The sequence below is a fragment of the Procambarus clarkii genome, chromosome 6 (assembly GCF_040958095.1).
Source record: "Procambarus clarkii isolate CNS0578487 chromosome 6, FALCON_Pclarkii_2.0, whole genome shotgun sequence".
Taxonomy (NCBI): domain Eukaryota; kingdom Metazoa; phylum Arthropoda; class Malacostraca; order Decapoda; family Cambaridae; genus Procambarus; species Procambarus clarkii.
In genome coordinates, this window is record NC_091155.1 from 16,345,252 (window position 1) to 16,372,752 (window position 27,501).

The window sequence follows — 27,501 nt, forward strand, 5'->3', positions numbered from 1 at the left end:
GTGAAGAACTTTCGGAGATTAGCGATTTTGAACAAACAAACATTTACATTTTTATTTATATAGATAATAGCTGTACCGGGCCACGCGTTGCTGTGGCTCAGCAACGCATGTGCATTGCTGAGACACTGCAACCTTCCCTTGTCTCACAGTCCTCCCTAAGATTCCCCCCTTACCCGTTCCCTCGTCCTCCCAACAATTCCCCACTCCCCCGCCCCCTTCATCCTCCCCACCATCACCCATTCCAGCGTCCCCTCGTCCTCCTGACCATTCCCCACTATGCCTCCCCCCTTGTCCTCCCCACCATCTTCCACTCCACCGTCCCCTCGTCCTCTCTACCATTTCCCCCTCCCCTGTCCCCACATCCTCCCCACCATCTCCCACTCCCCAGTCCTCTTGTCCTCCCTACCATTCTCCTATCCCCTCGTGCCCACCATCCCCAACTTCCCTGTCCCCTTTTCCTCCTCTCCACCATCCCCCACTCCCCTGTCCTTTTGTCCTTCTCAACATTCGCCATTCCCATGTCCCCTCATCCCCACTATCCCCAACTCTCCTGTCCCCTTGTCCTCCCCACAATCCTCCACTTCCGTCCCCTCGTCCTACCCACCATTCCCCACTCCCTCGTCCGATGCATTCCCAAATGATCTGATTTTCCTATCAGAAAATTGGGAACATCAAATGATCTGATGTTCCTATCAGAAAATTGGGAACATCAAATGATCTGATGTTCTCATCACTGAAATATAAGAAAAACAGTTAAAAAATGAAAAATAAAATAAAAAATAATCTATACTAACGAAATGAACGGTATGGTAAACAACACAGCTCAATTCCAATGCAATGTCACACAAAAAAATTAAATCAAAGTGAAATTAAATCGAAATATATGAAAATTCAATTTATCAATGAAATCGGAAACATTGAAATGGAATCATAATATATTTAGTATAGCGTGTGTTGCTCTTACGTGCAACAGATGGCGCTGTTTCCTGAAAAAAAAAGAATGTTTTTACCTTTCACAGATGTGGCATTTACTAATACTTACGAAATGAATGGTATGGTAAGCAACACAGCTCAATTCCAATGCAATGTTACACAAAATAATTAAATCAAAATGAAAATAAATCAAAATTAGTGAGAAAAATTAAATATATCAATGCAATCGGAAACATTGAAATGGAATCGTAACATATTTAGTATAGCGTCTGTTGCTATTACATGTAACAGATGGCGCTGTTTATAAAAAAAAAAACATATTTTTAACTGTCACAGGTGTGGCATATATATCTTGAGGTTATCTTGAGATGATTTCGGGGCTTTTTAGTGTCCCCGCGGCCCGGTCCTCGACCAGGCCTCCACCCCCAGGAAGCAGCCCGTGACAGCTGACTAACACCCAGGTACCTATTTTACTGCTAGGTAACAGGGGCATAGGGTGAAAGAAACTCTGCCCATTGTTTCTCGCCAGCGGCTGGGATCGAACCCGGGACTACAGGATCACAAGCCCAGTGTGCTGTCCGCTCGGCTGACCGGCCCCCCTATATATAGTAGGTATATAAAAAAACACGTGCATATTCGAATGGAACGTTGTGCCAAAATTTCAAAGCAATCAGTGAAGAAATTTCGATCACAGCAAGTGTTGCTTTTACGGCTAACAGATGGCATTAAAAAATTTCCTTTCACTGGTGAGACATGCATCTAATAAGTATATAAAAACACGCGCCTATTCGAATGCCACGATGTGTCAAACTTTCAGAGCAATCGGTAACGAGGTTTCGAAGATTCCCATGGCATGAAAAACACATGAAAAACACAGTTTTTCAAAAAAAGCATGTTTTTTCCCGTCACAGACTGACATCTATATAGTATGTATATAAAAACCCGCTCGAATGCGAATTGAACGTTGTGTGAAAATTTTAAAGCAATTGGTGAAGAACATTCGGAGATTAGCGATTTTGAATAAACGAACATTTACATTTTTATTTACATAGATATATATATTGCTACGAGATAATATTACCAGGACAATAATGTGTACATCATCAACCGACCTCTACAGTTACTCTCTATCACGACTCCTCAGTTATGAAGGTCTTGAGATGAGGTGTAACTGTACAGCTGAACGTTCTCTACAACAGTGGTTTATACCTGTTCGCATGAAGCACATTATAATTAGTTACTGTAAATAAGTAACGACGGTGAACGTTACCTTTAGTGAAGCTGTGTCATTAATGTCGAGGAAGTCATCATGGAACAGAACTGTCATTATGGAACGATGGGTCCACCCGTTGGTGCAAAAACGTGGTGTTCTAGGTTACTCCTTCCGTCAGGGTCAGCAACTGAGCGACACTGCCGCGGCCTTGTGTCGGTGCTCTGGGGGCGGAGGGAAGCGACCAGTATATAAGGCGTCGGCGGCACCACACAAGCAGTCAACATCTCGCTTATCGACTCCCAAACATCATGGTGAGCTTCTACTTAATAACATCGGTCTGGATCCTTGGATCCGGTTATTATGTTTAATAGCGAAGTGCATGATAACTTTTGTGAACGAGCAAAACAATAATCTTCATAGGATTAAAATCCACAGTTGTGTGTTTGTAAAGTTTATGTAAAGAAATTATACCCAGTCTTTCCCACTCTCATGAGCGCTTTGTCAAGGTCTGAGTGTGTGGTTAGGCCGAGACTTACATCTCGACGACTAATGAGGCTGCTATCTTTTGTTGTTTGTTGTTTTAGAGTTTGCTACTCAGAACAAAATTTCAATGTATATTTCCACGTATCAATTACGGGCAATAGTGAACCCGTGATTGAGTTCGGTTATTTGCGAAAACCTTGTTACTCTGATATTTGGGTTAAGGTTTTTAATGGTGGTGGGGTTCCCTTTCTTTTCTCCCGTTTCTGTTTTAGCTTGCCGGTTTTCGTCTTGTTTGAATTCAATTATCTTAGTGGCAGATATGTGCACACAGTGTTCACTAGTGTGTCCCGTTCTTCAACTGCTTTTCTATCCATTGTAGTCGCTGTGGATTTTACATCTAATGCAGCTCGTCTCATTAGATAAATTTTGAGTTTGATGCGCAGGGCTTCAGTTGCTTCACATTCCAGTAATTAATGCAATAGTGGTACCTCTGCATCTCTTCCACACATATGACATTCTTTAACTATTGGGTTCATTACCTCCCAGCAGCACTTGTAACCAAGTCTGAGTCTGTGTATGGCTATTGTAATGTCTCTGGATATCTTTTTGTCAGGCTTGAATGAGTAGTACCCAGTGGTTTGTTGGCACCACATCGCAATGGATCGTCCTTCCGCTATTTTGGCTCTGTGGCTATTTTTGATAGTTGGGAGTATTTTCTTCTTGATTTTCTACTTAATTTGTGAAAAACATGGAGGATTTCAACCTGTACAACAGGAAGAACAGTGACAGTTTTTGCTAGTGAGTCTGCCTTTTTATTATCATCTATGACAATGTGACTTGGTATGCAATTTAGGGTGAGTGACAGCCCTAGATTAAGGCTTCTTTTACTATATGCAGGATTTCTGTGATAAGTTGTATATTATCTCGGTGCTGGCTGGATAACAATGCTGTTTTCCTGAGTCCAGTCCTCTTAACCTTCTTGACCTCCTGATCAGGTCACCTCAATTCCAGACTGCCGATGCACATATAGTAATGTCTTCTATGTAGTTATGGTCAGGTGGCCTTTCTGTAATTCTGATAGAATAACAGAAAGTTGTTCTATCTTTTTCAACTCTGTCTTTGAAAGATCTGTTCATCTGGATGCTATCCCTCGTAACCCTCTTCATTCCCCAAGGAACGCGGCTAATGAGACTTTTATCCTGTTATTATATCTGTGAGAAGACAATACCATTACTTAATAATCTTTATACTGTTGTATTGACGTGTTGACAATGTTTGTTGTTAAAGTGTATATTGTCCTTCCTCAGAATCTGTTTTTGATCACCGTAAGTTCGGCCCTCTTGGTGGGCTGCAGTGCTGGTGGTCTCTACGGAGGTGGAGGTGGACACATCGGAGGTGGACACATTGGCGGTGGACACATTGGAGGTGGACACATCGGCGGTGGACACATCGGCGGTGGACACATCGGAGGTGGACACATCGGTGGTGGACACATAGGTGGTGGTTATCGCAAGGGTCACGGAGCAGTTATCATCCCAGCCATCGGTGGCCTCGTAAGCTCCAAGACTACCTACGGCTTTGGAGGTGGCAAAGGTATCGGAGGCGGCATTGGAGGTGGCTTTGGAGGCGGCATTGGAGGTGGCTTTGGAGGTGGCTTTGGAGGCGGCATTGGAGGTGGATTTGGAGGTGGATTTGGAGGTGGAAAAGGCATCGGAGGAGGCATTGGTGGTCATGGTGGCGGACTGTATGGTCGCAGGTATGGCTAAGGAAAGAAAATGTTTGGAAATGAAATGGTACTAAGCTCTCTGAATAAAAAATTGCCTGTAGTAATTTTCAAAATTGAATAATTTCCAATAAAATTATGGCTATTTCACATTTAATGGCATTAGTATCCCCTGAATTGTTCCTTGCATTTATACTCACACACAAACATCAACTCAAACACTTACACACAAACCAGTTTTGTAAATGAAGGATCGGATGAAGAGCCTCTTTTGTTGCTAGAAAATTTGAACAACTTGGCATGAAAATTGCTTTTACATATCAATGTCTTCACACGATTTAAAACTAAGGACTCAAATCAAGACAGATGGGGAGAGCATCTACAAGAAAAGCCCGACACATCCCGAGATGAATTCAATAATTGCTGTTGGATTTTAATCCACCCAAATGCAAGGTTAAGGCCACAGGAATACCATGAATACCTGACAGCTGAGTGGACAGCGTTCGGGATTCGTAGTCCTGAGGTTCTGGGTTCGATCCACAGTAGTGGCGGAAACAAATGGGCAGAGTTTCTTTCACGCTGATGGCCTCTGTTTCCCTAGCAGTAAATAGGTACCTGGGAGTTAGAAAGCTGCTACGGGCTGTTTCCTGGGGGTGTGTAACAAAAAGGAGGCCTGGTCGAGGACCGGGCCACGGGGACGGTAAGCCCTGAAATCATCTCAAGATAACCGCGTAACATGAGAAGGATCCCTTTATTGTTTCAAGCGTAGGTTAAACATATATATGAATGAGCTTGGGTGCATATAAATAGGAGCCGTCTCGTATGGGCCAATTGGCCTTCTGCAGTTACCTTAATTCTTATGTTCTTATGCAGCAGAAAAGAACGAAGGGGAGGTAGATCGTAGTTTCAGAAAACGAAAATAGACGAAGTCTAATGCAAGAGGAACAATTTAGCAGCCTATATCAAATTGGCTAACTCCCTGTAAGAAGTATTTTAATATCAGTATGGTTTTTAAAATGAAAGCTCAGTAAGACATATTTTAATTAATCTGTTTAATTAAACTGGTGGATGTGTTTATCAAATACTTTGTAAAACTTGTGATCAGTAGAATATCAAACACACTGGAAAATCCTTGGATAGACACATTAGGCAGCATAAGTTTAATGCCAAGTCAGGCAAGGAATAAAATAAATATTTGTTGACTTTTACGTGAGAGTAAAGGTCACAGTTGATTAAGTGTAATGCAAAGAGATCGGGCGAGAGCTACTCGTTTATTGTTACAAACATAATAAAAGCTTGCCAATTTAGACATAATAATAATAATTCGAATGTTCGTTCTTGGTTCTATCAAATGGATCCATTGTTGGTTTTAGAGATTGCCCCAAAGAATAATGTAATGTTTCATATGGATGAAGTCCTATTCAAAAATAGGACTTCATATCAAAATTCATAGAATTCAAAAATCAATTCTCCAAAATTCATTTTTATTTCTAGTCTGACGCGACACGAGCGCGTTTCGTAAAACTTATTACATTTTCAAAGACTTTAGTTTACAAATACACAACTGAATAGAACTTACGCATCTCCGATTTTGTTTATATCTACATTTGAGTGAGGTGGATGGGGTGAGGTGGCATTAATAGGGTATTAATTTCATCAACACAAGACAGAACAAGAAGTGGCATTAATAGGGTATTAATTTCATCAACACAAGACAGAACACGAAACAATGGGTATTTGAAATGGAAGTGATTGTAGAAAGCCTATTGGTCCATATTTCTTGATGCTTCTATATTGGAGCGGAGTCTTGAGGTGGGTAGAATATAGTTGTGCATTAATTGGCTGTTGATTGCTGGTGTTGACTTCTTAATGTGTAGTGCCTCGCAAACGTCAAGCCGCCTGCTATCGCTGTATCTATCGATGATTTCTGTGTTGTTTACTAGGATTTCTCTGGCGATGGTTTGGTTGTGGGAAGAGATTATATGTTCCTTAATGGAGCCCTGTTGTTTATGCATCGTTAAACGCCTAGAAAGAGATGTTGTTGTCTTGCCTATATACTGGGTTTTTTGGAGCTTACAGTCCCCAAGTGGGCATTTGAAGGCATAGACGACGTTGGTCTCTTTTAAAGCGTTCTGCTTTGTGTCTGGAGAGTTTCTCATGAGTAGGCTGGCCGTTTTTCTGGTTTTATAGTAAATCGTCAGTTGTATCCTCTGATTTTTGTCTGTAGGGATAACGTTTCTATTAACAATATCTTTCAGGACCCTTTCCTCTGTTTTATGAGCTGTGGAAAAGAAGTTCCTGTAAAATAGTCTAATAGGGGTATAGGTGTTGTGTTAGTTGTCTCTTCAGAGGTTGCATGGCGTTTCACTTTCCTTCTTATGATGTCTTCGACGAAACCATTGGAGAAGCCGTTGTTGACTAGGACCTGCCTTACCCTTACCCTGTAGGGTAAGGGTAAGGCAGGTATATATATATATATATATATATATATATATATATATATATATATATATATATATATATATATATATATAACTATATATATATATATATATATATATATATATATATATATATATATATATATATATAACTATATATATAACTATATAACTATATATATATATATATATATATATATATATATATATATATATATATATATATATATGTGGTGGCCGACAGGTACGGCCACCACGGCCTACTCTGCCAAAGCACAGGGGGATGCCACTTGAGGCACAGTGAAGTTAACGACATCATCAGTAGGAGCCTCACCACAGCAGGATGCCCAGCCGAGAGAGAGCCCCGTTATCTAGTACCCCGTAACTCTGATTCTTTTCTTGGTCGCCCAGATGGAATAACAGTGAACCCCTGGCAGAATGGCAGGCAGTTGGTGTGGGATTACACATGTGTATACCCTGGCTAAGACCTACATTTGCTTCAGTGTTGCACAGCCGGGTGGCGCTGCCACTCATAGGGAATCAGCCAAATCCCGTAAGTACAGAGAACTGGATCACCACTACAATTTTGTCCCCATTGCTTCTGAGACACTTGGTGCCTGGGGCAAGAGTGCCACCAGTTTTCTAAAGGAACTGGGTTTTAGGCTAAGTGAAACAACAAGAAACCCTAGAGCTTCCAGCTTTACTTTTCCAGCGCCTCAGTGTGGCGATACAGAGGGGAAGTGCACACTGCATTCAGTGTTCCTGCCCGCCATCTGAGGAGCTGGAGGAACTCAACAACTTATGATAATCAACTTTGTACCCAATATGAACTTCTTTTTTGTAACACAGTTTAAATAAAACAAACATATATGTATACATACAAAAGAATGAGGGTGGTGGGGGAAGAAAATATTAAAGTGTTCAGTGAGAATCCACAAGGTCTTCTCTGAATACTCATTTTCTTCTCCAAGGCTATGGGTCCCCACATTTGCGCCTCACCCTCACCCTGTGGTATATATATATATATATATATATATATATATATATATATATATATATATATATATATATATATATATATATATATATATATATATATATATATATGCAAACAAGCCTGAATGGTCCCCAGGACTATATACAACTGAAAACTCACACCCCAGAAGTGACTCGAACCCATACTCCCACAACTGGTATGTACAGGGACGCCTTAATCCGCTTGACCATCACGACCGGACATAAGGAAGTGATAGCCGAGGCTATATGAACCACTTCCCCGCCGGCACTCGGATGGTAATCTTGGGCATAGCATTTTATCAAATCACCTCATTCTTTGGGGCACACGTGAGGAACACAAATGCAAACAAGCCTGAATGGTCCCCAGGACTATATACAACTGAAAACTCACACCCCAGAAGTGACTCGAACCCATACTCCCACAACTGGTATGTACAGGGACGCCTTAATCCGCTTGACCATCACGACCGGACATAAGGAAGTGATAGCCGAGGCTATATGAACCACTTCCCCGCCGGCACTCGGATGGTAATCTTGGGCATAGCATTTTATCAAATCACCTCATTCTTTGGGGCACACGTGAGGAACACAAATGCAAACAAGCCTGAATGGTCCCCAGGACTATATACAACTGAAAACTCACACCCCAGAAGTGACTCGAACCCATACTCCCACAACTGGTATGTACAGGGACGCCTTAATCCGCTTGACCATCACGACCGGACATAAGGAAGTGATAGCCGAGGCTATATGAACCACTTCCCCGCCGGCACTCGGATGGTAATCTTGGGCATAGCATTTTATCAAATCACCTCATTCTTTGGGGCACACGTGAGGAACACAAATGCAAACAAGCCTGAATGGTCCCCAGGACTATATACAACTGAAAACTCACACCCCAGAAGTGACTCACTTCTGGGGTGGGCACTCGGATTACCATCCGAGTGCCGGCGGGGAAGTGGTTCATATAGCCTCGGCTATCACTTCCTTATGTCCGGTCGTGATGGTCAAGCGGATTAAGGCGTCCCTGTACATACCAGTTGTGGGAGTATGGGTTCGAGTCACTTCTGGGGTGTGAGTTTTCAGTTATATATATATATATATATATATATATATATATATATATATATATATATATATATATATATTTGTTGTGTTTTTGTTGTGTTTTTCAAGAGATCCATAACCTTTAAGCACCTTTTTGCATTATTATTTTTGTATCAACCCATGTATATCTTGTAACCATCAAATGCATAATAAAGCACAAAAAATATTTAAGGAAAGGGGTGGCAGGGGAAAAGCACACAGAAACTGTATTGGAGGGGATCTAAACATTCCCTCTAATGCGTTATGCGTGGTTTCCTCCGAGGCTATGGGTCCCCCTTCTTCCAGCTAGAGGTGGTACTCCCTTCCTTTATTTTATATATATATATATATATATATATAGATATATATATATATATATGTATATATATGTATGTATATATATATATATATATATATATATATATATATATATATATATATATATATATATATATATGTATATATATATATATATATATATATATATATATATATATATATATATATATATATATATATATATATATATATATATTACGTATATACGGTACACAGCGCCCACGGTAGATATGATAATTTATCAAGTGACTTGTGGTGTGGGTTGGTGATGCAAGGTCCTTCTTGTTCCGCTAAGCGCCCTCGTTACTTCTTTGTGATCATCTAAATAGACGTCACAAGACACCACCTGGACACCCTTTGTGTAGTGCCTGCGGTTTGCTGAATACTTATACTCCTGGGTAATAGTTTGGTGAGTCATTGTGCAACTCCTTATCTTGGTGGCCGATTGCTTGGTTGTGATGGAGTATTTTTTTGGGATCTTAGGAGATATTGGTTGCTTGTGTGACCCGGTGATGTTGGTTGTAGTTAACGGGAATTATTTTGATAATGTTTTCTGTGTGTATGAAACCATAGTAACAGCAATGGATCTGTTCACTCCATGGAACCTCATTGACCCCATGGAACCTTCATTCACTCCATAGAACCCTATTAACAACCAATGGTTGTTAATAGGGTTCTATGGAAACTATATGGTTCTATAAGGTTATATGGAGGTTCCATAGGGTTCTATGGAAACCCCATTAATAACCAATGGTTGTTAATGGTGTTTCTCTTCAGAGATAATAGTATTTGTTGATATTGATGATCTATTGACGACTACAACTGCAGCGGAGATACCGTCTCTGATCGCTGTGGGTTCTGAACTAATAGTTGTAATTGTTGTTTATAAATAGTTGTAGCTGTATCTACTTAGGTTAAAGATATTATCCAAATGTGTTGCTTTAATGAGTGAGAGATTCAGTGGTTCGGTTGTAATGAGAGAATCCGTAGGAGGTGTGATGAGGATTTGAACCTATGCGGTAGGTGTTCCCCCAGACACATGCTCTAAATGACTTGACCTCGACACGAACACCCACCACACAGGTTCGAATCCACATCACGGCTCCTACGGATTTTCTCATTGTTGCAGTCAGGTTAGTGTGATTACTCTCTGTAGTTGTAATAGTAGTAATCTAAAACTCCTGCGATTGTAACAACGGTTGTTAAAATTACTACAAGTAATGGTGGCAGTTGTTGATGTTAAATTAATGTGGGAGTAGTTGAGGAAGTTGTGAAGGTGACTGTTCTTGTCGTTGTTGTACCTGGAAGTACTGGCTGAAGTCAGGGTTGTTATTAGAAGTGTTGACTGATAATACGGTTGTTAGTGAAGATAATGACAGTTACTTTGGTTATGAAGGTTGTAATTTCTGCAACTAACTGATAAGGTAATCAAGATAACGAATGCTGCTAGGACAAGGAGTTGTATAATATATATAATAGCGTCAATTTTCGCGTCTTTAGCGTAATGTTGTTACTAGTAAGGGCGAGTGTGGTAACGGAGATCACTGTCACGGTGAATGTGACTTTCGTGGTCAATAAAAGTGATGTTAGTAGATATTATCATTATCCGCTGCCGAGGTTGATGTTGCTCAGCTGGTTAAATCGAGGGCCATAGTTATGGCGGGCGGTTGTTAAAGTTTGATTGTGATTGTGTCTGTGTGAACTGAGTAAATGAGGCATGGCAGTGCGTGTTGATGTATTTTTGTCCAGTATTGATGTCAATGTTAGCTACTGATAGGTATCATTTTAAGGACCCTATCTAACACTTCTGCTAGCGGTCAGCCCCGTCCTCCTAAGCTTTACCAACGTCAAGAAACATAATAGTTTATGTTATCCTATCCTAATGTTTATGTTATCCTTATCCTAACCTACCAAAGGACTCAAAACAGAAAAAGGGATAGTATGTCAATTACGCGCGCCGCTACCATTTCCTAGTATGACGATTTTTAGCCTTAGGTAAAGTATGAGTCAAAATGCAACGTTCTATTAGGAGGAGGGATTGAACTAGTAGCTCTTCCGAGTTATCTTGAGGTTATCTTGAGATGATTTCGGGGCTTTTAGTGTCCCCGCGGCCCGGTCCTCGACCAGGCCTCCACCCCCAGGAAGCAGCCCGTGACAGCTGACTTAACTCCGAGGTACCTATTTACTGCTAGGTAACAGGGGCATTCAGGGTGAAAGAAACTTTGCCCATTTGTTTCTGCCTCGTGCGGGAATCGAACCCGCGCCACAGAATTACGAGTCCTGCGCGCTATCCACCAGGCTACGAGGCCCCCTAGTGCATTATTCACCGGTCCCCATCTCGACACAGCTGCTGTAGCTTGATTGAATTACAGGTAATGCACATATGCAATCTTAATAGATCAAATATAGTTCTTGGATTGGGCTTGATGCCTAGCAACCACTCGAGGGTTGCTAAGACAACCACAATAGTTTACTGACCTACCTAGCATGTATATTCTATTCCTGAACAAGTTCACGGCTAAGATAAGGTCGAGGTATATATATATATATATACCGAGAAGCACGATACATACCTCAATGTACATATCGACATACAAATAGTATTTTTAATTTTAATAATTGAAGACATGCAAGGCATAATTTGTTCCATGTATGTCTAATGGAGAATTATCGTGACAACTTCAGACGATTTGTGTACGCGGATGTTAATGATCTCACAGTTGCTCTTCCACTAATTACATGTGATGCAGAATCTACCATAATCTGCATTTAATAAGATCAGTATTTTTTTTGTGCTATTATATATCATATGTAAATGTGTTGAATTTATAAGGAACCGCTGAATATGATTCGATTTTCGAGGCTAACATATGCATTTAATCTGAGGCTGTCATACTAACTGTAATGCTGCGTCAGGTTCCTCTCAATGTTTAATTTGATCCTAAATCAAGCACACACATTTATTGCATTCATTATTGTGTAATTTTCCTATCAATGAAAGATCATATATGGGTTGGAGACCAGGAGCTTGGCTCTTGCTGTACCCAACGTTGCAGAGGTCTGGTGGGCGGGACCTGCTGTCATAGGCTTGTCGGTGTAGGTAACATTGGTCCTATTAAGAAGATAAGAAGGGAGAGGGGCGGAAGGTACATTCCATAAAGTTCCGCATAAGCGACTCTTACTGAAGCTAGAGAAGCAGGCTGGCGTATCTGAAAGATTTTTAAGGTGGGTCCGGGAGTACTTGGCAAGATGGAAACAAAGGGCTACAGAGATATTTAGGAGTGGAGTACCACAAGGGTCGGTTTTGGGGAACATTTTGTTTCAAATATATGTCCACAACGTGACTGGAAACTGGTCCATATCAATAACATTTATATGGAACCCAAATGAGATTGAAATGGATTAGAGATTAGAAATATCAATGTTTGCGGATGATGCAAAACCAATGAAAAGATTCAGGACTGAGACAGATAATTATGGATTAGCTAGTAATTAACCCTCCCAAATGCAAAGTTATGAGGAATGGAACAGGAGTGGGACGTCCAGGAGAGTAGATGTAACCACAAATCTAATGCCAGAAGCCGACATCAGCATAATAACGACAGCATCGTCTGTGGTATACTGGCCAACGTCCGTGTATCCTTCAGGAACTCGAATGAAGGGGCTTACGTGTTCCATACACAATAAAGGTGAGTTTTACTCCTGAATATGCGTCCCGGGATTGAAACCCCTCATCTGAAAAAGGACAAGGACAATTTAAAAAGGTTCAGAGATATTCAACGAGGCTCGTTCATGAGCTGGAGAGATTGGACTATGAGGAAATACTGAGAGAACTGGACCTAACTACACTGGAGAAATGAAACAATAGGTGGGGGACATGATAGCAACATATAGGATACTAAGGATACTACTAGGATACTAAGGGTAATTGATAACGTGGACACTAAGGATACTAAGGGAAATTGATAACGTAGACACAACACCATTGTTCATAACCAGAAATAGAAGAACAAGGGGTAATACATGGAAATTAGAAACACAAATTAATCACTGAGATGTCAGATAACGTTTTTCAACGTTAGAGCTTTCAGTAAGTGGAATATGTTACTTAGGGGTTATAGACAACTTTGACAAGGACAGACTCTTTAAAGTGAGAGAAAAATAACAAAAGGACATAGGTGGAAGCTGCAAATGCAGTTAAGACAAATGAAAATAAGAATGTTCTCCTACCACATTCATTTGACAAACTGGCGGAACACGCTGAAATATGATGTCATAGAGGCTTATCCATCCACAACGTCAAGGTCAGATACGACAAAAAACTCTAACGTCAGCAAAATTTAAAAATAACGCATCAGGAACAAGAAGGGACTGAACATGAAGAACTAGACTTCACTAACCCATACGCACTGTTCGGTATTTATAAGAAAATATAATAAAAAAATATTCGCAGTAACTGAATCAACAATGCATGTTCATACACATGCATCATAGCTCAACTACGCATTAAATATACACATTCTACGCGGGCGATGAGTCACAATAACGTGGCTAAAGTATGTTGACCAAACCACACACTAGAAGATGAAGGGACGACGACGTTTCGGTCCGTCCTGGACCATTCTCAAGTCGATTGAGACTTAAGAATGAGACGTCTTGAGAAGTCTTAAGAGTCTCAAGACACTTGAGACTTCTAGTGTGTGGTCTGATCAACAATACACATTCTACATTTAACTTAAATATATAAAAACATATAAAGTAAGTGATATATAAATTTAATATTGTATCTTTATTTATTTCATATATATGTAAGTTGGATTTTATGATCTAAATTTTAATATTTCACAACATTTTCCTATGCAGATGTTATATATATTTTAAATTGAACAACATTTAGATGTAAAAGTCAATAAAATATTATAAAGTTAAATTGTAATATTTAAATGCACCAGTATATGAATCAACCCATATATACCATATATACTTTTAAAGTAACATACACACTTTAAAGGAATATTGTAACTTCATAGTTTAACATACTCTTCTCTATATTAAATATTATTTTACTAATATATATATTATTTTAATATATGAATTCGTTAATAAAATTCTATTAGCCTTAAGAACAAATATCAAGACCGCCACATATATCCTAAAGCCTTCAAAATTATCCAACTACACCTGAAGGGGACACCAGAACCGCCCACGGAGCCAAGAAGACTCCCGACGGAGTCACGAAGGCTATGAATACTCCACCGCTGTTGCCGAAGGAACTGGTAGAGGTACCGGGGCTACTCCCGGGCCCACTGAAGCCACCGGGACTACTCCCGGGCCCACTGAAGCCACCGGGACTACTCCCGGGCCCACTGAAGCCACCGAGACTACTGCCGGGCCCACTGAAGCCACCGGGACTACTGCCGGGCCCACTGAAGCCACCGGGACTACTCCCGGGCCCACTGAAGCCATCGAGACTACTGCCGGGCCCACTGAAGCCACCGGGGCTACTGCCGGGCCCACTGAAGCCACCGAGACTACTGCCGGGCCCACTGAAGCCACCGGGACTACTGCCGGGCCCACTGAAGCCACCGGGACTACTCCCGGGCCCACTGAAGCCATCGAGACTACTGCCGGGCCCACTGAAGCCACCGGGGCTACTGCCGGGCCCACTGAAGCCAACGGGACTACTACCGGGCCCACTGAAGCCACCGGGACTATTCCCGGGCCCACTGAAGCCTCCGTGACTACTGCTGGGCCCACTGAAGCCACCGGGACTACTGCCGGACCCACTGAAGCCACTGGGACTACTGCCGGGCCCACTGAAGCCACCGGGGCTACTCCCGGGCCCACTGAAGCCACCGGGACTACTGCCGGACCCACTGAAGCCACCGGGACTACTGCCGGGCCCACTGAAGCCACCGAGACTACTGCCGGGCCCACTGAAGCCACCGGGGCTACTCCCGGGCCCACTGAAGCCTCCGTGACTACTGCCTGGCCCACTGAAGCCACCGGGGCTACTGCCGGACCCACTGAAGCCATCGGGGCTACTGCCGGGCCCACTGAAGCCACCGGGATTACTGCCGGGCCCACTGAAGCCATCGGGGCCACTGCCGGGCCCACTGAAGCCACCGAGACTACTGCCGGGCCCACTGAAGCCACCGGGACTACTTCCGGACCCACTGAAGCCACCGAGACTACTCCCGGGCCCACTGAAGCCACCGGGACTATTGTCGGGCCCACTGAAGCCACCGGGACTACTGCCGGGCCCACTGAAGCCACCGGGACTACTGCCGGGCCCACTGAAGCCACCGGGACTACTCCCAGGCCCACTGAAGCCATTGGGACTACTCCCGGGCCCACTGAAGCCATTGGGACTACTCCCGGACCCACTGAAACCTCCGTGACTACTGCCTGGCGCACTGAAGCCACTGGGACTACTGTCGGGCCCACTGAAGCCACCGAGACTACTCCCGGGCCCACTGAAGCCTTCGGGACTACTCCCGGACCCACTGAAGCCACCGAGGAAACTACTTGGAGTACCTTGAGGATTACCAAAGGCTCCAACTGGGTCGCGAACTCCACCAAAAGAGCCAGCAAACCCATTTGAAGAGTCAGTGAAGCCTCCTGGTTGATCGCCTTTAACACGGAAGGTGTTGTCAAAGGAACCACCATTGCCCATGAATGAACCAGTAGGAGCGCTGGAGAAATCCTTGTTAATCGGGTTAACTTTGCCATTTACAGCAGGATTAGGAAACACACTAACACCTCTTCCACTGTTTGAGTCACCAAACCCGCCAACAGATTCACCTCCAAAGCCACCAGACGAGCCATCATTTCTGTCCAGGAAGCCCCCGAAGCCTTCTGGCCTACCATTTTTTGCATCAAAGGAGTTATCGAATGAACCATTATCGCCATGAAAGGGACCTTTAGGACCACTTCCACTACCGGAAGTATCGAGAGAGCTGCCAAATGCACTTTCAGACCCACGAAGGCCACTAAACGAACCGAGAAGACCATTCAACAAGTCTGTAGTCCCATCTGATTGACCGTTCTTGACACCAAACGAGCTGTCGACGGAACCAACATCGCCGCCAAAGGAGCCAGCCGATCCACTAGAAAACTGTTTGTCCATCTGATTAAAAGTGCCGCTTCCACTTCCTGGGGCAGCTACAAAACCAGGAATTTTACCAAAGGAACTAACACCACCATTTGACGATTCTCCGAAGCCGCCTGACTGACCATTTCTTGCACCAAAAGTGCTATCGAAGGAGTCATCCTTTCCACCGAATGAACTACCAGGAAAACTTGATAAATCTTCGTTAATTGGATTGTTAGAACCTATTTCACCAGGATTAGCAAACGACCCACTGCCAGAGGCACCGAGAGAGCGGTCAGACCCCCCAATAGAGTCCCGAGGGCCACGAAAAGTGTCAGTAATTCCACCCGAGGAGTCTACAAAGCTATTCGACTGGTCATTTCTTTCGCCAAAGGAACTGTGAAAAGAATCATCGTTGCTTCCAAATGGGCTACTGGGACCGCTGACGAATACATTTTGACTCGGACTGAAATTCCTACTCGCACTGGGATTACCAAAAGACCCACTTACAGATGTGCCAGACCCGTCAACAGAGTCACGAAGGTCACCAAAACCTCCAGATGGGTTCCCAAAACCATTTGATTGACCACTATTGACACGAAAAGAGTTATCGAAGGAGCTAACCGAATCACTCGAGAATTGGTTAACCGGATTAAAAGCCCTGTTCGCTCCTGAACTAGCAAAAGGTCCACTACCTGCAGCGCCTGACCCACGAATGCCACCAAAGGGACCACCCTGAGTGTTTATGTGTGCACTTGGTTGGCCATTTCTTATATCAAAGGCGCTGTTAGATGAACCATCATTACCGCCGAATGAACTATGAGAACCGCTGTTGAATTCCGTATTAAGAGGATTGAAGGCACCATTTTCGCCAAAATTAGTGAAAAACCCACTACCGGAGGCACCGAGGGACTTGCCAAAGCCTCTTAGGTCGTGTGGGCCACCAAACGAGCTAGTAATTCCGTTTGAGAAGTCCGAAAAGTCATTTGACTGATGAGTAACACCAAAGGAGCTGTCAAAGGAACCATCGTTGCCATTTGAGGCAGCATTCTTCGCCGAATTACCAGTATTACTCGCATCAAGCTTAGCTGAAGCAGATGAACCAATAACAGTGGTTATCAATTTGCTACCAGAGGAACTTTTGCCGTTGCGAGGGGGATTCGAGGAGCTAACTGGATCATTTGAGGAGTCTGCAAAGGTGCTTGACAGATCATGTTTTACACCAAAGGTGTTTCCGAAGGCAGCACGATTACCGCTGAAGGCTCTCACAGGCTCACTGGTGAATCCATTCACATGTGGCTTGACGCTGGCACTTGTGTCTGAATTAGTGAAAGCCTGACTTCCGGACTTGGAGAAGTCCCCAAGCGGGTTGGTGTTTCCAGGGTGTCCGCTTGCTGTTACAGCTCCTTTACCACCTGGCTTCGCACTAAATGTTCCTCCAGGTCCTACTAAGCCACTAGGTGCCCCATTGAAGGCACTCCGACGTCCGCTATATAATCTTTCTTGTTCTCCATCAGGAGTCAAAATGCTTTTGGGGGTCTTGCTCTCCGCCGCTTCCCTGATGTGAGGAGAGGCGCTGTATACTCTGGACGACCCAAACACGACAACACAAACGGCGATCAACAACAACTTCTGGAAAACATATTAATACAAAATAAATTAATAAACAATACATTAATAAAATAATATTAATAAAAAATGGAATGCCAACAGTCGAACTAAATGAAATAGTATTTATTAAGAAGACAATAATTATTGTCGACAAAGGCATGAGAGGAGATAATCCTCAATAAAAAAAAGTTATATTAAATATTAACATTAAAACCAGAAACTGACCATGGCAAAGGAAGTATTGTTTGCCAGGTGAGCCTCGGTCTTGACTGCTGCCTGAGGTCCTGTCGGGCCCCTTATATCCCGTTCCGCTCCGTGGTCGCGCACACGGACACCCGAAGGTCACAGCGCCCTTTGTGGCGTCAAAGCGGTTCGGTGAACAACGTCTACTCATGATATTAATTGTGTAATTCGTTGTCTTGTTAAAGTCACACACACTAAGCTGTAGAGTAATATTTTTCAATGGCAGTGGTCACTCCTGTAGGTGAGCATGATAAATGGACGGATTTGATCATTGATGTATCACGTTAGTGATTACTCTCTATGACTATGGTATGACCATGATGACCATGGTAATCTCGTGACCATGATACAATAACGTGATATAAGCACGTTAGTGATTACTCTCAGTAGTCATGATACTCTGCCTCTTTGTGGAAGTTATTGATTCATTTGTATAAATTAGATTCAGGATGTTAGGGAAAACTATATACATGACCACGTCACTAGATGGGAGTGATAGTGGTGTTAGTGGCTGCTGGTGGCAGTGCTCAGTGGTGCAGGTGGATGTAACAAAGCAGAAATAATCGTATGATAATTGTTGTAATAGTTTGTAATTACTGAAGTCTGCGAAATATTATAGGTGTTAACATAGTTATTTGCGAGAGTTGTACATTAATTATAGCTGAAAATGAACGCTTACTGTAGGCGCTCATGTTATCTTGATGATGGGCTGATGTTACTTTATTGATGATGAGTTGATGGTACCTTATTGATGTTGGTCTGATGGTACTTATTGATGATGGGCTAATATAACTGTATCAGTTATGGGTTAATGCTACCTTATTGATATTGGAGTGATGGGACCTTATTGATGATGGGTGATGTCACTTTTTATGTTGATCTGATGTTATCCTATTGCTTTTAGATTTATGTTACCCAATTGATGTTGAGCTGATGTTACAAAATTAATATTGGGTTGATGATAACTAACTGAAGTTTGGATGATGTTACCTTAGTGACGTTGAGCTACATTACCTTATTTAAGATGGCCAGATGTTACCTTCTTGATGTTAGGATGATGTTACCTTATTGATGATTCTATATATTGATTTTAGTGTTAGAGAGACATTATGTTATTGTTTTTGATGCGCAAGAACAATTTAGTTGAAGGAAGAGGAAGGGAACCATCAGGAGAAATCCCCACGCCATTACAACTATATAGCACTTCAAAGGTGTCAGGATAAGGATTTGGGATGAGACGGGGAAAGAAATGGTGCCCAACCCCTTGGACGGTCGGGGATTGAACGCCGACCTGCATGAAGCAAGACCGTCCCTCTACCGTCCTAGATTTGTCGTCTGTCCATCAGTTTACTGTACTTTGCTGTTTTTTTTTTAAATTGTATTTTATTGGTGTTGTAGTGAAAGTACCATGCAATTATAGTGGTGATGGTATCTTGATGTTACATATACAAATCACCAAAGAAAATGGTAGGCAGAAGGTAGGTAGCCTTCTCTTTTATAGTCTTGATTATAAGACAACATTTGACAGAGTCCTCTTACGTAAGGCTCCTAAACAAAACTAAAACCAAAGCAAGCGTAACTGGAAGTGTAGTAATGGGAGAGAGAGACTATCGCTCGGATGGGAAACAGAAGGTAACTGTGAAAGGAGAAATGCAAGGTTGGGAAAGTATGTGGTTGGCGTGTGTAAGGGGGTTCGTGTTGAGGTTCATGCTCATATTGATCTGTGTCTCAGCGACCTAACAGTAAACAGAGACATCTGTATCAATATTTGAAGATGCTGCAAAAATTTGTGAGGACGGCAGGATAAGAACAGTGGCAGGACGGCAGGATAAGAACAGTGGCAGGACGGCAGGATAAGAACAGTGGCAGGACAGCAGGACAGGAACAGTGTCAGGAGGGCAGGATAAGAACAGTGGCAGGACGGCAGGACAAGAACAGGGCAGGACGATGAATGGGAAAACTAGACCTCACGACACTGGAAAACAGGAGAGTGAGGGGAGACATGATCCCCACCTATAAAATTCTCAGAGGAACTAACAGAGTGGATAAAGATAAGCTGTTTAACATGGGTGGCACGCGAACAAGGGGACACAGGTGGAGAGTGAGTACCCAAATGAGCCACAAGGACGTTAGAAAGACCCTTTTCAATGTCAGAGTAATTAACAGATGGAATGCATTAGAAAGTGATGTGGTGGAGGCTGACTCCATACACAGTTTCAAATGTAGATATGATAGGACCCAGTAGGCTCAGGAATCTGTACATTAGTTGATTGACAGTTGAGAGGCGGGACCAAAGAGCCAGAGCTCAACCCTCGCAAGCGCGACTGGGCGAGTACAGGGCAACAACAGTGGCAACATGACAGGGTGTTTATTACTACTAAAAGTTCAAATAAACTGAAAAAAAAATATCTGAAAAAAAGAAAGAAAAATGTACTTCACTTCAAGAGTAGTTCATGTAAACTTCTTTCATGGTTTCTTGAGTATATATGATAATCACCAAGATCTCCGAAGCCGTTAAAATCAGCGACTACAAGACGGGACCCAGGAGTTGAAGTCTGTCTTTTAAGCACATACTTGCACAGCATATGTACGCTCATAAACCCTCAGTCACATTGACTTTGTGAGAACAGTGGACAAGTTTGCAACTGTAAACTACTTAAGTAGAGGACGCAATGTGAAGGAGATTAAGGAGATTACAATGTATATGTTATCATTTTATTAATTCTGATAGAATTTACCTACTTAAAATTATCTGTTAGATTAAGGACCTGCCCGAAACGCAGCGCGTACTAGTGGCTTTACAAGAGTGCAATTACTGTACCATGCTATGTATTCCCACAAACCCAATGTACCTTCTTGTATATAAATAAATAAATAAAATAAATAAATAAAATAGAGTAACCAGACGACGTGGATCCTCGAACGATTGTCCTGGAAAGTTATGAGACTGACCAACGGTGGAGAAAGTAGAGAAAAGGAAAATGTGATGAAGAGAGAGGGAGAGATGGGAGATAGGGTAGAGACGGGGTGAGAGAGGGAGAGGCAAAGAACAAAGATGGAGAAAATGGGAGAATGGGTGGAGGGAGAGGAGTGGCGAAGGATAAAAAAGGAAAGGGGAGAGATGGGATGAGGAGAAGGAAGTGAGACAGGGAAAGAATAATGAGAGAGGGGAGAGAGTGGAGCTGGGGGAAAACTGTGAAAGAGTTGGGAGAGGAGATGAGAGAGGAGGGAAGAGAGAGAGGGGGGAAGAGAGAGGGGGGAAAGAGAGAGGGGGGAAGAGAGAGAGGGGGGAAGAGAGAAGGGGAAGAGAGAGAGGGGGGAAGAGAGAGGGGACTAAGAAAGAGGGGGAAAGAGAGAGGTGGGAAGAGAGAGAGGGGAGTAGAGGGGAAGGGAGAGGGAGAAAGAGGGGCAAGAGAGAGGGAAGAAGAGGGAAGAAAAGGAGAGAAGAGACCCGAGCACATACATAAACAAACAGATACTGACCAACACATTAACATTCACAAACACATAAAAACACTTACACACAACAACATTCGGTGATGTATTTAACATTAATGGTTTATTTATATTATGAAATAGAGAACACGTTATATTAAAATAAATGAATTTTTTTTCAACATTTATTATATTTTTCCAACATATTGAACAGAATATTAATAAAAAATTACTTTATTACCTTTTCTATTAATATTTCGAAGTTTATATATATTTAAAATTTCATGGTGTCGAATTATGCTTAATTATACTGTCGAGTGGGGAAATAAATACAATAAATCTGTTTATGTAAATATATTTATAAATGTTATGTAGTGATTAATTCAGTTACGCCATTCACTTTTCCATTGAAGTTGGAAGAAGTCACGTGGGTTGAGCTGAATAAATAATTTGACAGTATCCGTATCACGGACGCCTCGGAGCCTCGGCTGGCCCGTACATCAAGGACGCCTAGATGTCTGCTATAACTGGAAGCACAACTTCCAGTAACACTAACCTACACCGCTAGTTAGGAAGATGTAAACAAGGATGATGGAACTAGGAAAGCTCCCGACGGAGTTACTATGGGTACGAAGAAACCTCCATGATTACCGACGAACGCACTTGGAACTCCAAAAGAGGCATCGAAGTTGTTGTTGAACCCTAAAATTCCATCCAGAGGGCTGCCAAAGGGCCCAACAGAGCCACGAGAGTCACCAAAAGAGCCTCCAAAATCGTCCTCGGAGACGAGAAATAAACCTGGAAAGCGGCCATTAAGACCAGATAAGCTGTCGATGGAACCACCACCATTGCCGCCAAAGGAACTAACAGGATCTCTGACGAAGCCATTTATGAACGGAATAAGAGATCCTGTGCCAAAGGGGCTACCGAACGAGCTGTCAAAGGAATCAACAGGTCCGCCGAAGCCACCCAAAGACCCAATTACACTGTCCGTGGAGCCCAAGAAACTACTGGGTAAACGACCATTAACTCCAAAGGAACCATCGGCAAAATTATTTCCCCCAAAGGTTCTAGTAGGGCCCAGGCCGAAGTCATTAGCAAACGGATTAACAACACTTCCTACACCAGAATTGGAGAGAGATCCAGGATTTTGATTTGTTGGTATACCACTGGTAAAGAAGCTTGGTCCATCACCAGATGAACCAAAAGCATCTTGGGGAAATCTCCCGGCATCTTGGAGAAATCTCCCGGTATCTTGGGGAAATCTCCCGGCATCTTGGGGAAATCTCCCGGCATCTTGGGGAAATGTCCCTGCACCAGTGAGGCCAAAACTGGGGGCGACGCCTTGTGCGGCGCATAGGTCAAGGAGAGCAGCGCATGCGGTCATCAACATCAGCGCCTGGAAAGCAAAATCAATAATAATATAAAATATGATACATATTTGTATTTTATAACTATTTCCTTTAAACTGTAACAAGGTCTGCAAGTGCTATATATATTACAACAAACATATTTATGAATATAGTGACTGCGACTGAAATATTTAAGTTCAAACCCCACAAAGAATAACCTTTAAACTCAAAGCTAGACTGATTGACTTGGGAAAATTGAAAAAATATTTACTGGAAAAATTTGAACATAAAAAACATTGAACATTGAACATGGATTGAATAGCAAATGAGAGGATTATTCGTCAGGAGAAACAATAACTCTGGGTAACAGACATTAGGGTAGACGATTGTAAACACAATATACTATTAACCTGAAAAGGAGAAAGACTGACCATATCTGCAGTAGTGTCTGGAGCGTCTTGGTGATGACTGGTGGTTGAGGGGTTCGAACCTGAGTACTTATATCCCGTCCAGCTTGGCGGTGAAGCATACGCTGGTGTTTCAGGGTCACTCGACCCTTTGTGTACTACTTGGAAGCTCTCTAAACAATTATACTTCTCGCTAATAGTTACACCATTAATTTTACCATTCGTTGTCTGGGTTGCAATTACAGTGCTATGTCAAATTCCCAATATTTTTAGATATTAGTGATGTCACTGTTGCTTGGACAAATCCTCAAGGGCCATGACGAGGGTTCGAAACTTTGTCAGAGAGGATCCCAGACGCACCTTAATCGACTGAGCTACGATATGGATAAGATAAGAATTGCAACCGGGAAATCAACTTGATGTACCACAGATCCTTGCAGTCTCTCAGAGACGCTCTCGTGGATTTGTTCATTTGATGCATCACGCTATTGTGATTTCTGTGTGTACTGTTGCTTGGGTTTGAGTTAAATGTCATCATTGTTTTCTTGCACTTTTCCTTAGCCCAACTAAACCAAATTATAAGAAACATAAATATATATTTATACTCTGAGAAAAGGCCAGTTTTGGTTTCACATTATGTTAAGTCTTACAAATGTGTCTTTGGGATCCGAAGTGGCTTAGAGGTACAGTCATGCGAAGCCATGCTGAGCTTCTTATCATCACATCACTGATCGCTTCATCATAAAGACTAAAGGGCTTCGGGCTTAAAGTACATTAGTGTATACACTATGTATAGTGTATTATAACACTACACTGTTAGTGTATACACGATATACTGACATTAGAAATCCATTTAAGTCGCTAAAAGACCAACCCAGCGTCAGGTTATGATCGTTCAGGTTGAAGGAGACTCCAAAGATGTAATTGTCAGTTTAAACATTGTAGCTAAAAACGGTATTTTGCCGAACATAAATAAATATTTGTGTATATTATTAGTTTGTGAATAGTTACACCTAGGGAAGGTTAGGCTCTGTGTTTTGGTTCTGTTGGCAATTATTTGCATTTTTAGCACGTGGTCAAAGCCTTCAGAGTTGTACCATTCAAAGTATTCTTCAAGAGGCGTTGAAACGTAACTGGTCGTGAGCCGTGAGGATAATGGTTTTCGTTCATAAACCTGAATAACGAAGTTTTAGCCAATATTTGTAAGGACGGGCTGCTGAAAATTTGTTTTCATTTCATTGATGCTAGGAAATGAACAAATATTGAGACATGTAACATATATTTCAATATTTACATATCTTTCAAAATCAATAATGATATTCAAAGAGATGTAAAATTTAAATACAATACAAATATGGCTGGTGATGTTAGTAGTTTAAAAGCTGAAAACCACCAGTAGCTAGTGGAATTACATTGAAAATTAAAATTAAATTTGAGTTGTCTCACTAAAGAAAAGTACAATGAATACAATTGGGTAAGAAAAATAGAAAACAAATATTTCAGGTGTGTTAACATCGTCACTAAATCAGAGCTGTGATTCCTCTCAATTACCCTTTGTTGGGAAGAAGGTAATTGATGGTAGTGGTTGGAATGCTGAGGAAACCATCATTTTCAAGGGTATTTATATTTCGCTTCAAGGCATGTGAGTCTTGCAAACTTAAGAATCATATTGAGTCTGTATAGTGTAAATAAATAAAATATATATGAATTAAAATAGATACTTTTCTTATAAGATGAATAATATCATGAGGAACAATGATGGTGGGATCTCTGACAGTTTTTTACATAATGGAGTGTAGTTAAGACCGCGAGAAAATAGGAAAACCAGGAAAATCATTATCACAATGGAGAAATATTTAGATCTTAATGTCATTATTTTCAACTGGGATGGGTTCGAACCTTGAACTTATGAATATGACAAACACTATTTGGTATGTGTGTAAATCACGAAAAATAAACACGTGATTAAAAATGTCACAGTGTCAGACCACGGAGGAAGAATTGAAACAATAATTTCCTTAAGTACTTTCGTATATTAATACGAAATGACTCCTTCTGAAGACATATTAATATACGAAAAGGAAATTCCTGTTTCAAGTCTTCCTCCGTGGTCTGACACTGTCACTATTTGGTATGTGTGATATTTTTTATTCCGCAAGAAAACTGGCTGAAATTTTATGCTTTTGAATACATTACCAAAATTATAGAGAGGTCTATTATTGTTTCCGATGATGTTGTTTTCTTTTGAAGTTAGGATTGGTATTTACTATTTCTGTTGATAAAAGGAGTTGTTATTATTGCTTATACTGATGGTAGGAGTCTCTATTATTGATTCTAGTATTGGAGTAAGTTGCTAATACTCGTATTGCTTGTATTGATACCGAGAGTTCTTAATATGGCTTCAGTGGTTTCAGTTCCTAATATAGCTTCACCAATTATATCAATCTAATAGGAGGTACAGGTGTTGTGTTGTTTCTTCAGAGGTTGCATGGCGTGTCACTTTCCTTTTAATGACGTCTTCAACATAATCGTTAGAGAAGTCTTTATTGACTAGGATCTGCCTTACTCTACAGAGTTCCTCGTCAACCTGCTCCCAACCAGAAGACATTGAAGACGTCATTAAAAGAAAGGTGATACGCCATGCAACCTCTGAAGAATCACCCTACACAACACCTGTATCTCTTATTAAATTGTTTTACAAGCACTTCTTTTTCACGGTTTATTAAACTGAGGAAAGACTTCTGTTGGATATTATTGTTAGGAACGTTATCCCCACAGACACAAATCAGAAGACACAATTAACAGTTTACTACAAAAACAAGAAGACCGCCAACCTACTCATGAAGAACTTTCCAGACACCAAACCAAACGCCTTACACGAGACTAACGTCGTCTATACCTTCACATGCCCACTTCGGGACTGTCAGCTCCAAAGATCTCAGTATATAGGCAAAACAACAACGTCTCTCTTTAGGCGATTAACAATACACAAGTAACAGGGCTCCATCAAGGAGCATATATTCTTCTCACACAACCAGACCATCACCAGAGACATTTTAACAAGCAACATTGAAATAATCGACAGGAATAATGACAACAGGAGACTGGATATCACCAAGGCCCTGCACATGAAAAAGTCATGACTAGCAATCAACAACTAGTTAACACATAATTACATTCTACCCACTTCACGACCCCGAACCCACATAGAGACAGTAGCAGCTGGAAAATAAGCTACTAATGTTTTAGCATGAAATAGCCTATTAATGTCCCTTATGTTTCATCCACTTGTTCATCTCAATCACGTCCTACACCACCTCACCCCAAGCGAGTATAAGCTTATGCACAAGCAAGATAAATTTGTGTTTGAAAATGTAAGGAGTGCCTTGCGAAACGCATCTTTAAGCGTCAGAACATAATAAATAAATTGTGAAAATGAACTTTGGAGAGTTAATTTTTCAACTTCCCTCAACAGTGAAGTAAAAACATAAGAAATATTGAGAAGAAACATAAGAAATATTGAGAAAATTCGTTTCAGAATTATTAATCTTTCTTTTTCGGTCATATATAACAATATATGTTTACAAGAAAGACTGCTACCAAAATATACTATATATATATATATATATATATATATATATATATATATATATATATATATATATATATATATATATATATATATATATATATATATATATATATATATATATATGTCGTACCTAATAGCCAGAACGCACTTCTCGGCCTACTATGCAAGGCCCGATTTGCCTAATAAGCCAACTTTTCCTGAATTATTATATTTTCTCAATTTTTTTTCTTATGAGATGATTAAGCTACCCATTTCATTATGTATGAGGTCAATATTTTTTTATTGGAGTTAAAATTAACGTAGATATATGACCAAACCTAACCAACCTTACCTAACCTAACCTAACCTATCTTTTTAGGTTAGGTTAGGTTAGGTAGCCGAAAAAGTTAGGTTAGGTTTGGTTAGGTAGGTTAGGTAGTCGAAAAACAATTAATTCATGAAAACTTGGCTTATTAGGCAAATCGGGCCTTGCATAGTAGGCAGAGAAGTGCGTTCTGGCTATTAGGTACGACATATATATATATATATATATA

General features: G+C 41.4%; 2 protein-coding genes across 2 annotated transcripts; one reads left to right on the plus strand and one right to left on the minus strand.

Annotated features, from left to right (window-relative positions):
• The first annotated feature begins 2,398 nt into the window (after positions 1-2,398).
• On the plus strand, positions 2,399-4,504 carry LOC123753161 (uncharacterized). The gene is made up of 2 exons (XM_045735157.2): positions 2,399-2,457; positions 3,937-4,504. Exons 1-2 carry the CDS (start codon positions 2,455-2,457, stop codon positions 4,393-4,395), a joined length of 462 nt encoding a protein of 153 aa, XP_045591113.1. The 5' UTR covers positions 2,399-2,454; the 3' UTR covers positions 4,396-4,504.
• A 9,898-nt stretch (positions 4,505-14,402) lies between these two features.
• LOC123753893 (WAG22 antigen-like) lies at positions 14,403-25,996 on the minus strand. The gene is made up of 3 exons (XM_069310241.1): positions 25,877-25,996; positions 22,240-23,016; positions 14,403-17,960 (listed from the first exon to the last, which is right to left on the minus strand). Exons 1-3 carry the CDS (start codon positions 25,994-25,996, stop codon positions 14,403-14,405), a joined length of 4,455 nt encoding a protein of 1,484 aa, XP_069166342.1.
• Between the last annotated feature and the right edge of the window lie 1,505 nt (positions 25,997-27,501).

Excerpts from the sequence above, each read along its gene's own strand:
- LOC123753893 (XM_069310241.1), bottom strand. The coding sequence starts at position 25,996 with ATGACGTCTTCAATGTCTTCTGGTTGGGAGCAGGTTGACGAGGAACTC. Across the intron at positions 23,017-25,876 it reads AAGACGTCATTAAAAGGAAA|GCGCTGATGTTGATGACCGC; the intron begins GTGACACGCCAT and ends TTTGCTTTCCAG. Across the intron at positions 17,961-22,239 it reads GAGGTTTCTTCGTACCCATA|AAGTTGTTGTTGATCGCCGT; the intron begins GTAACTCCGTCG and ends TATGTTTTCCAG.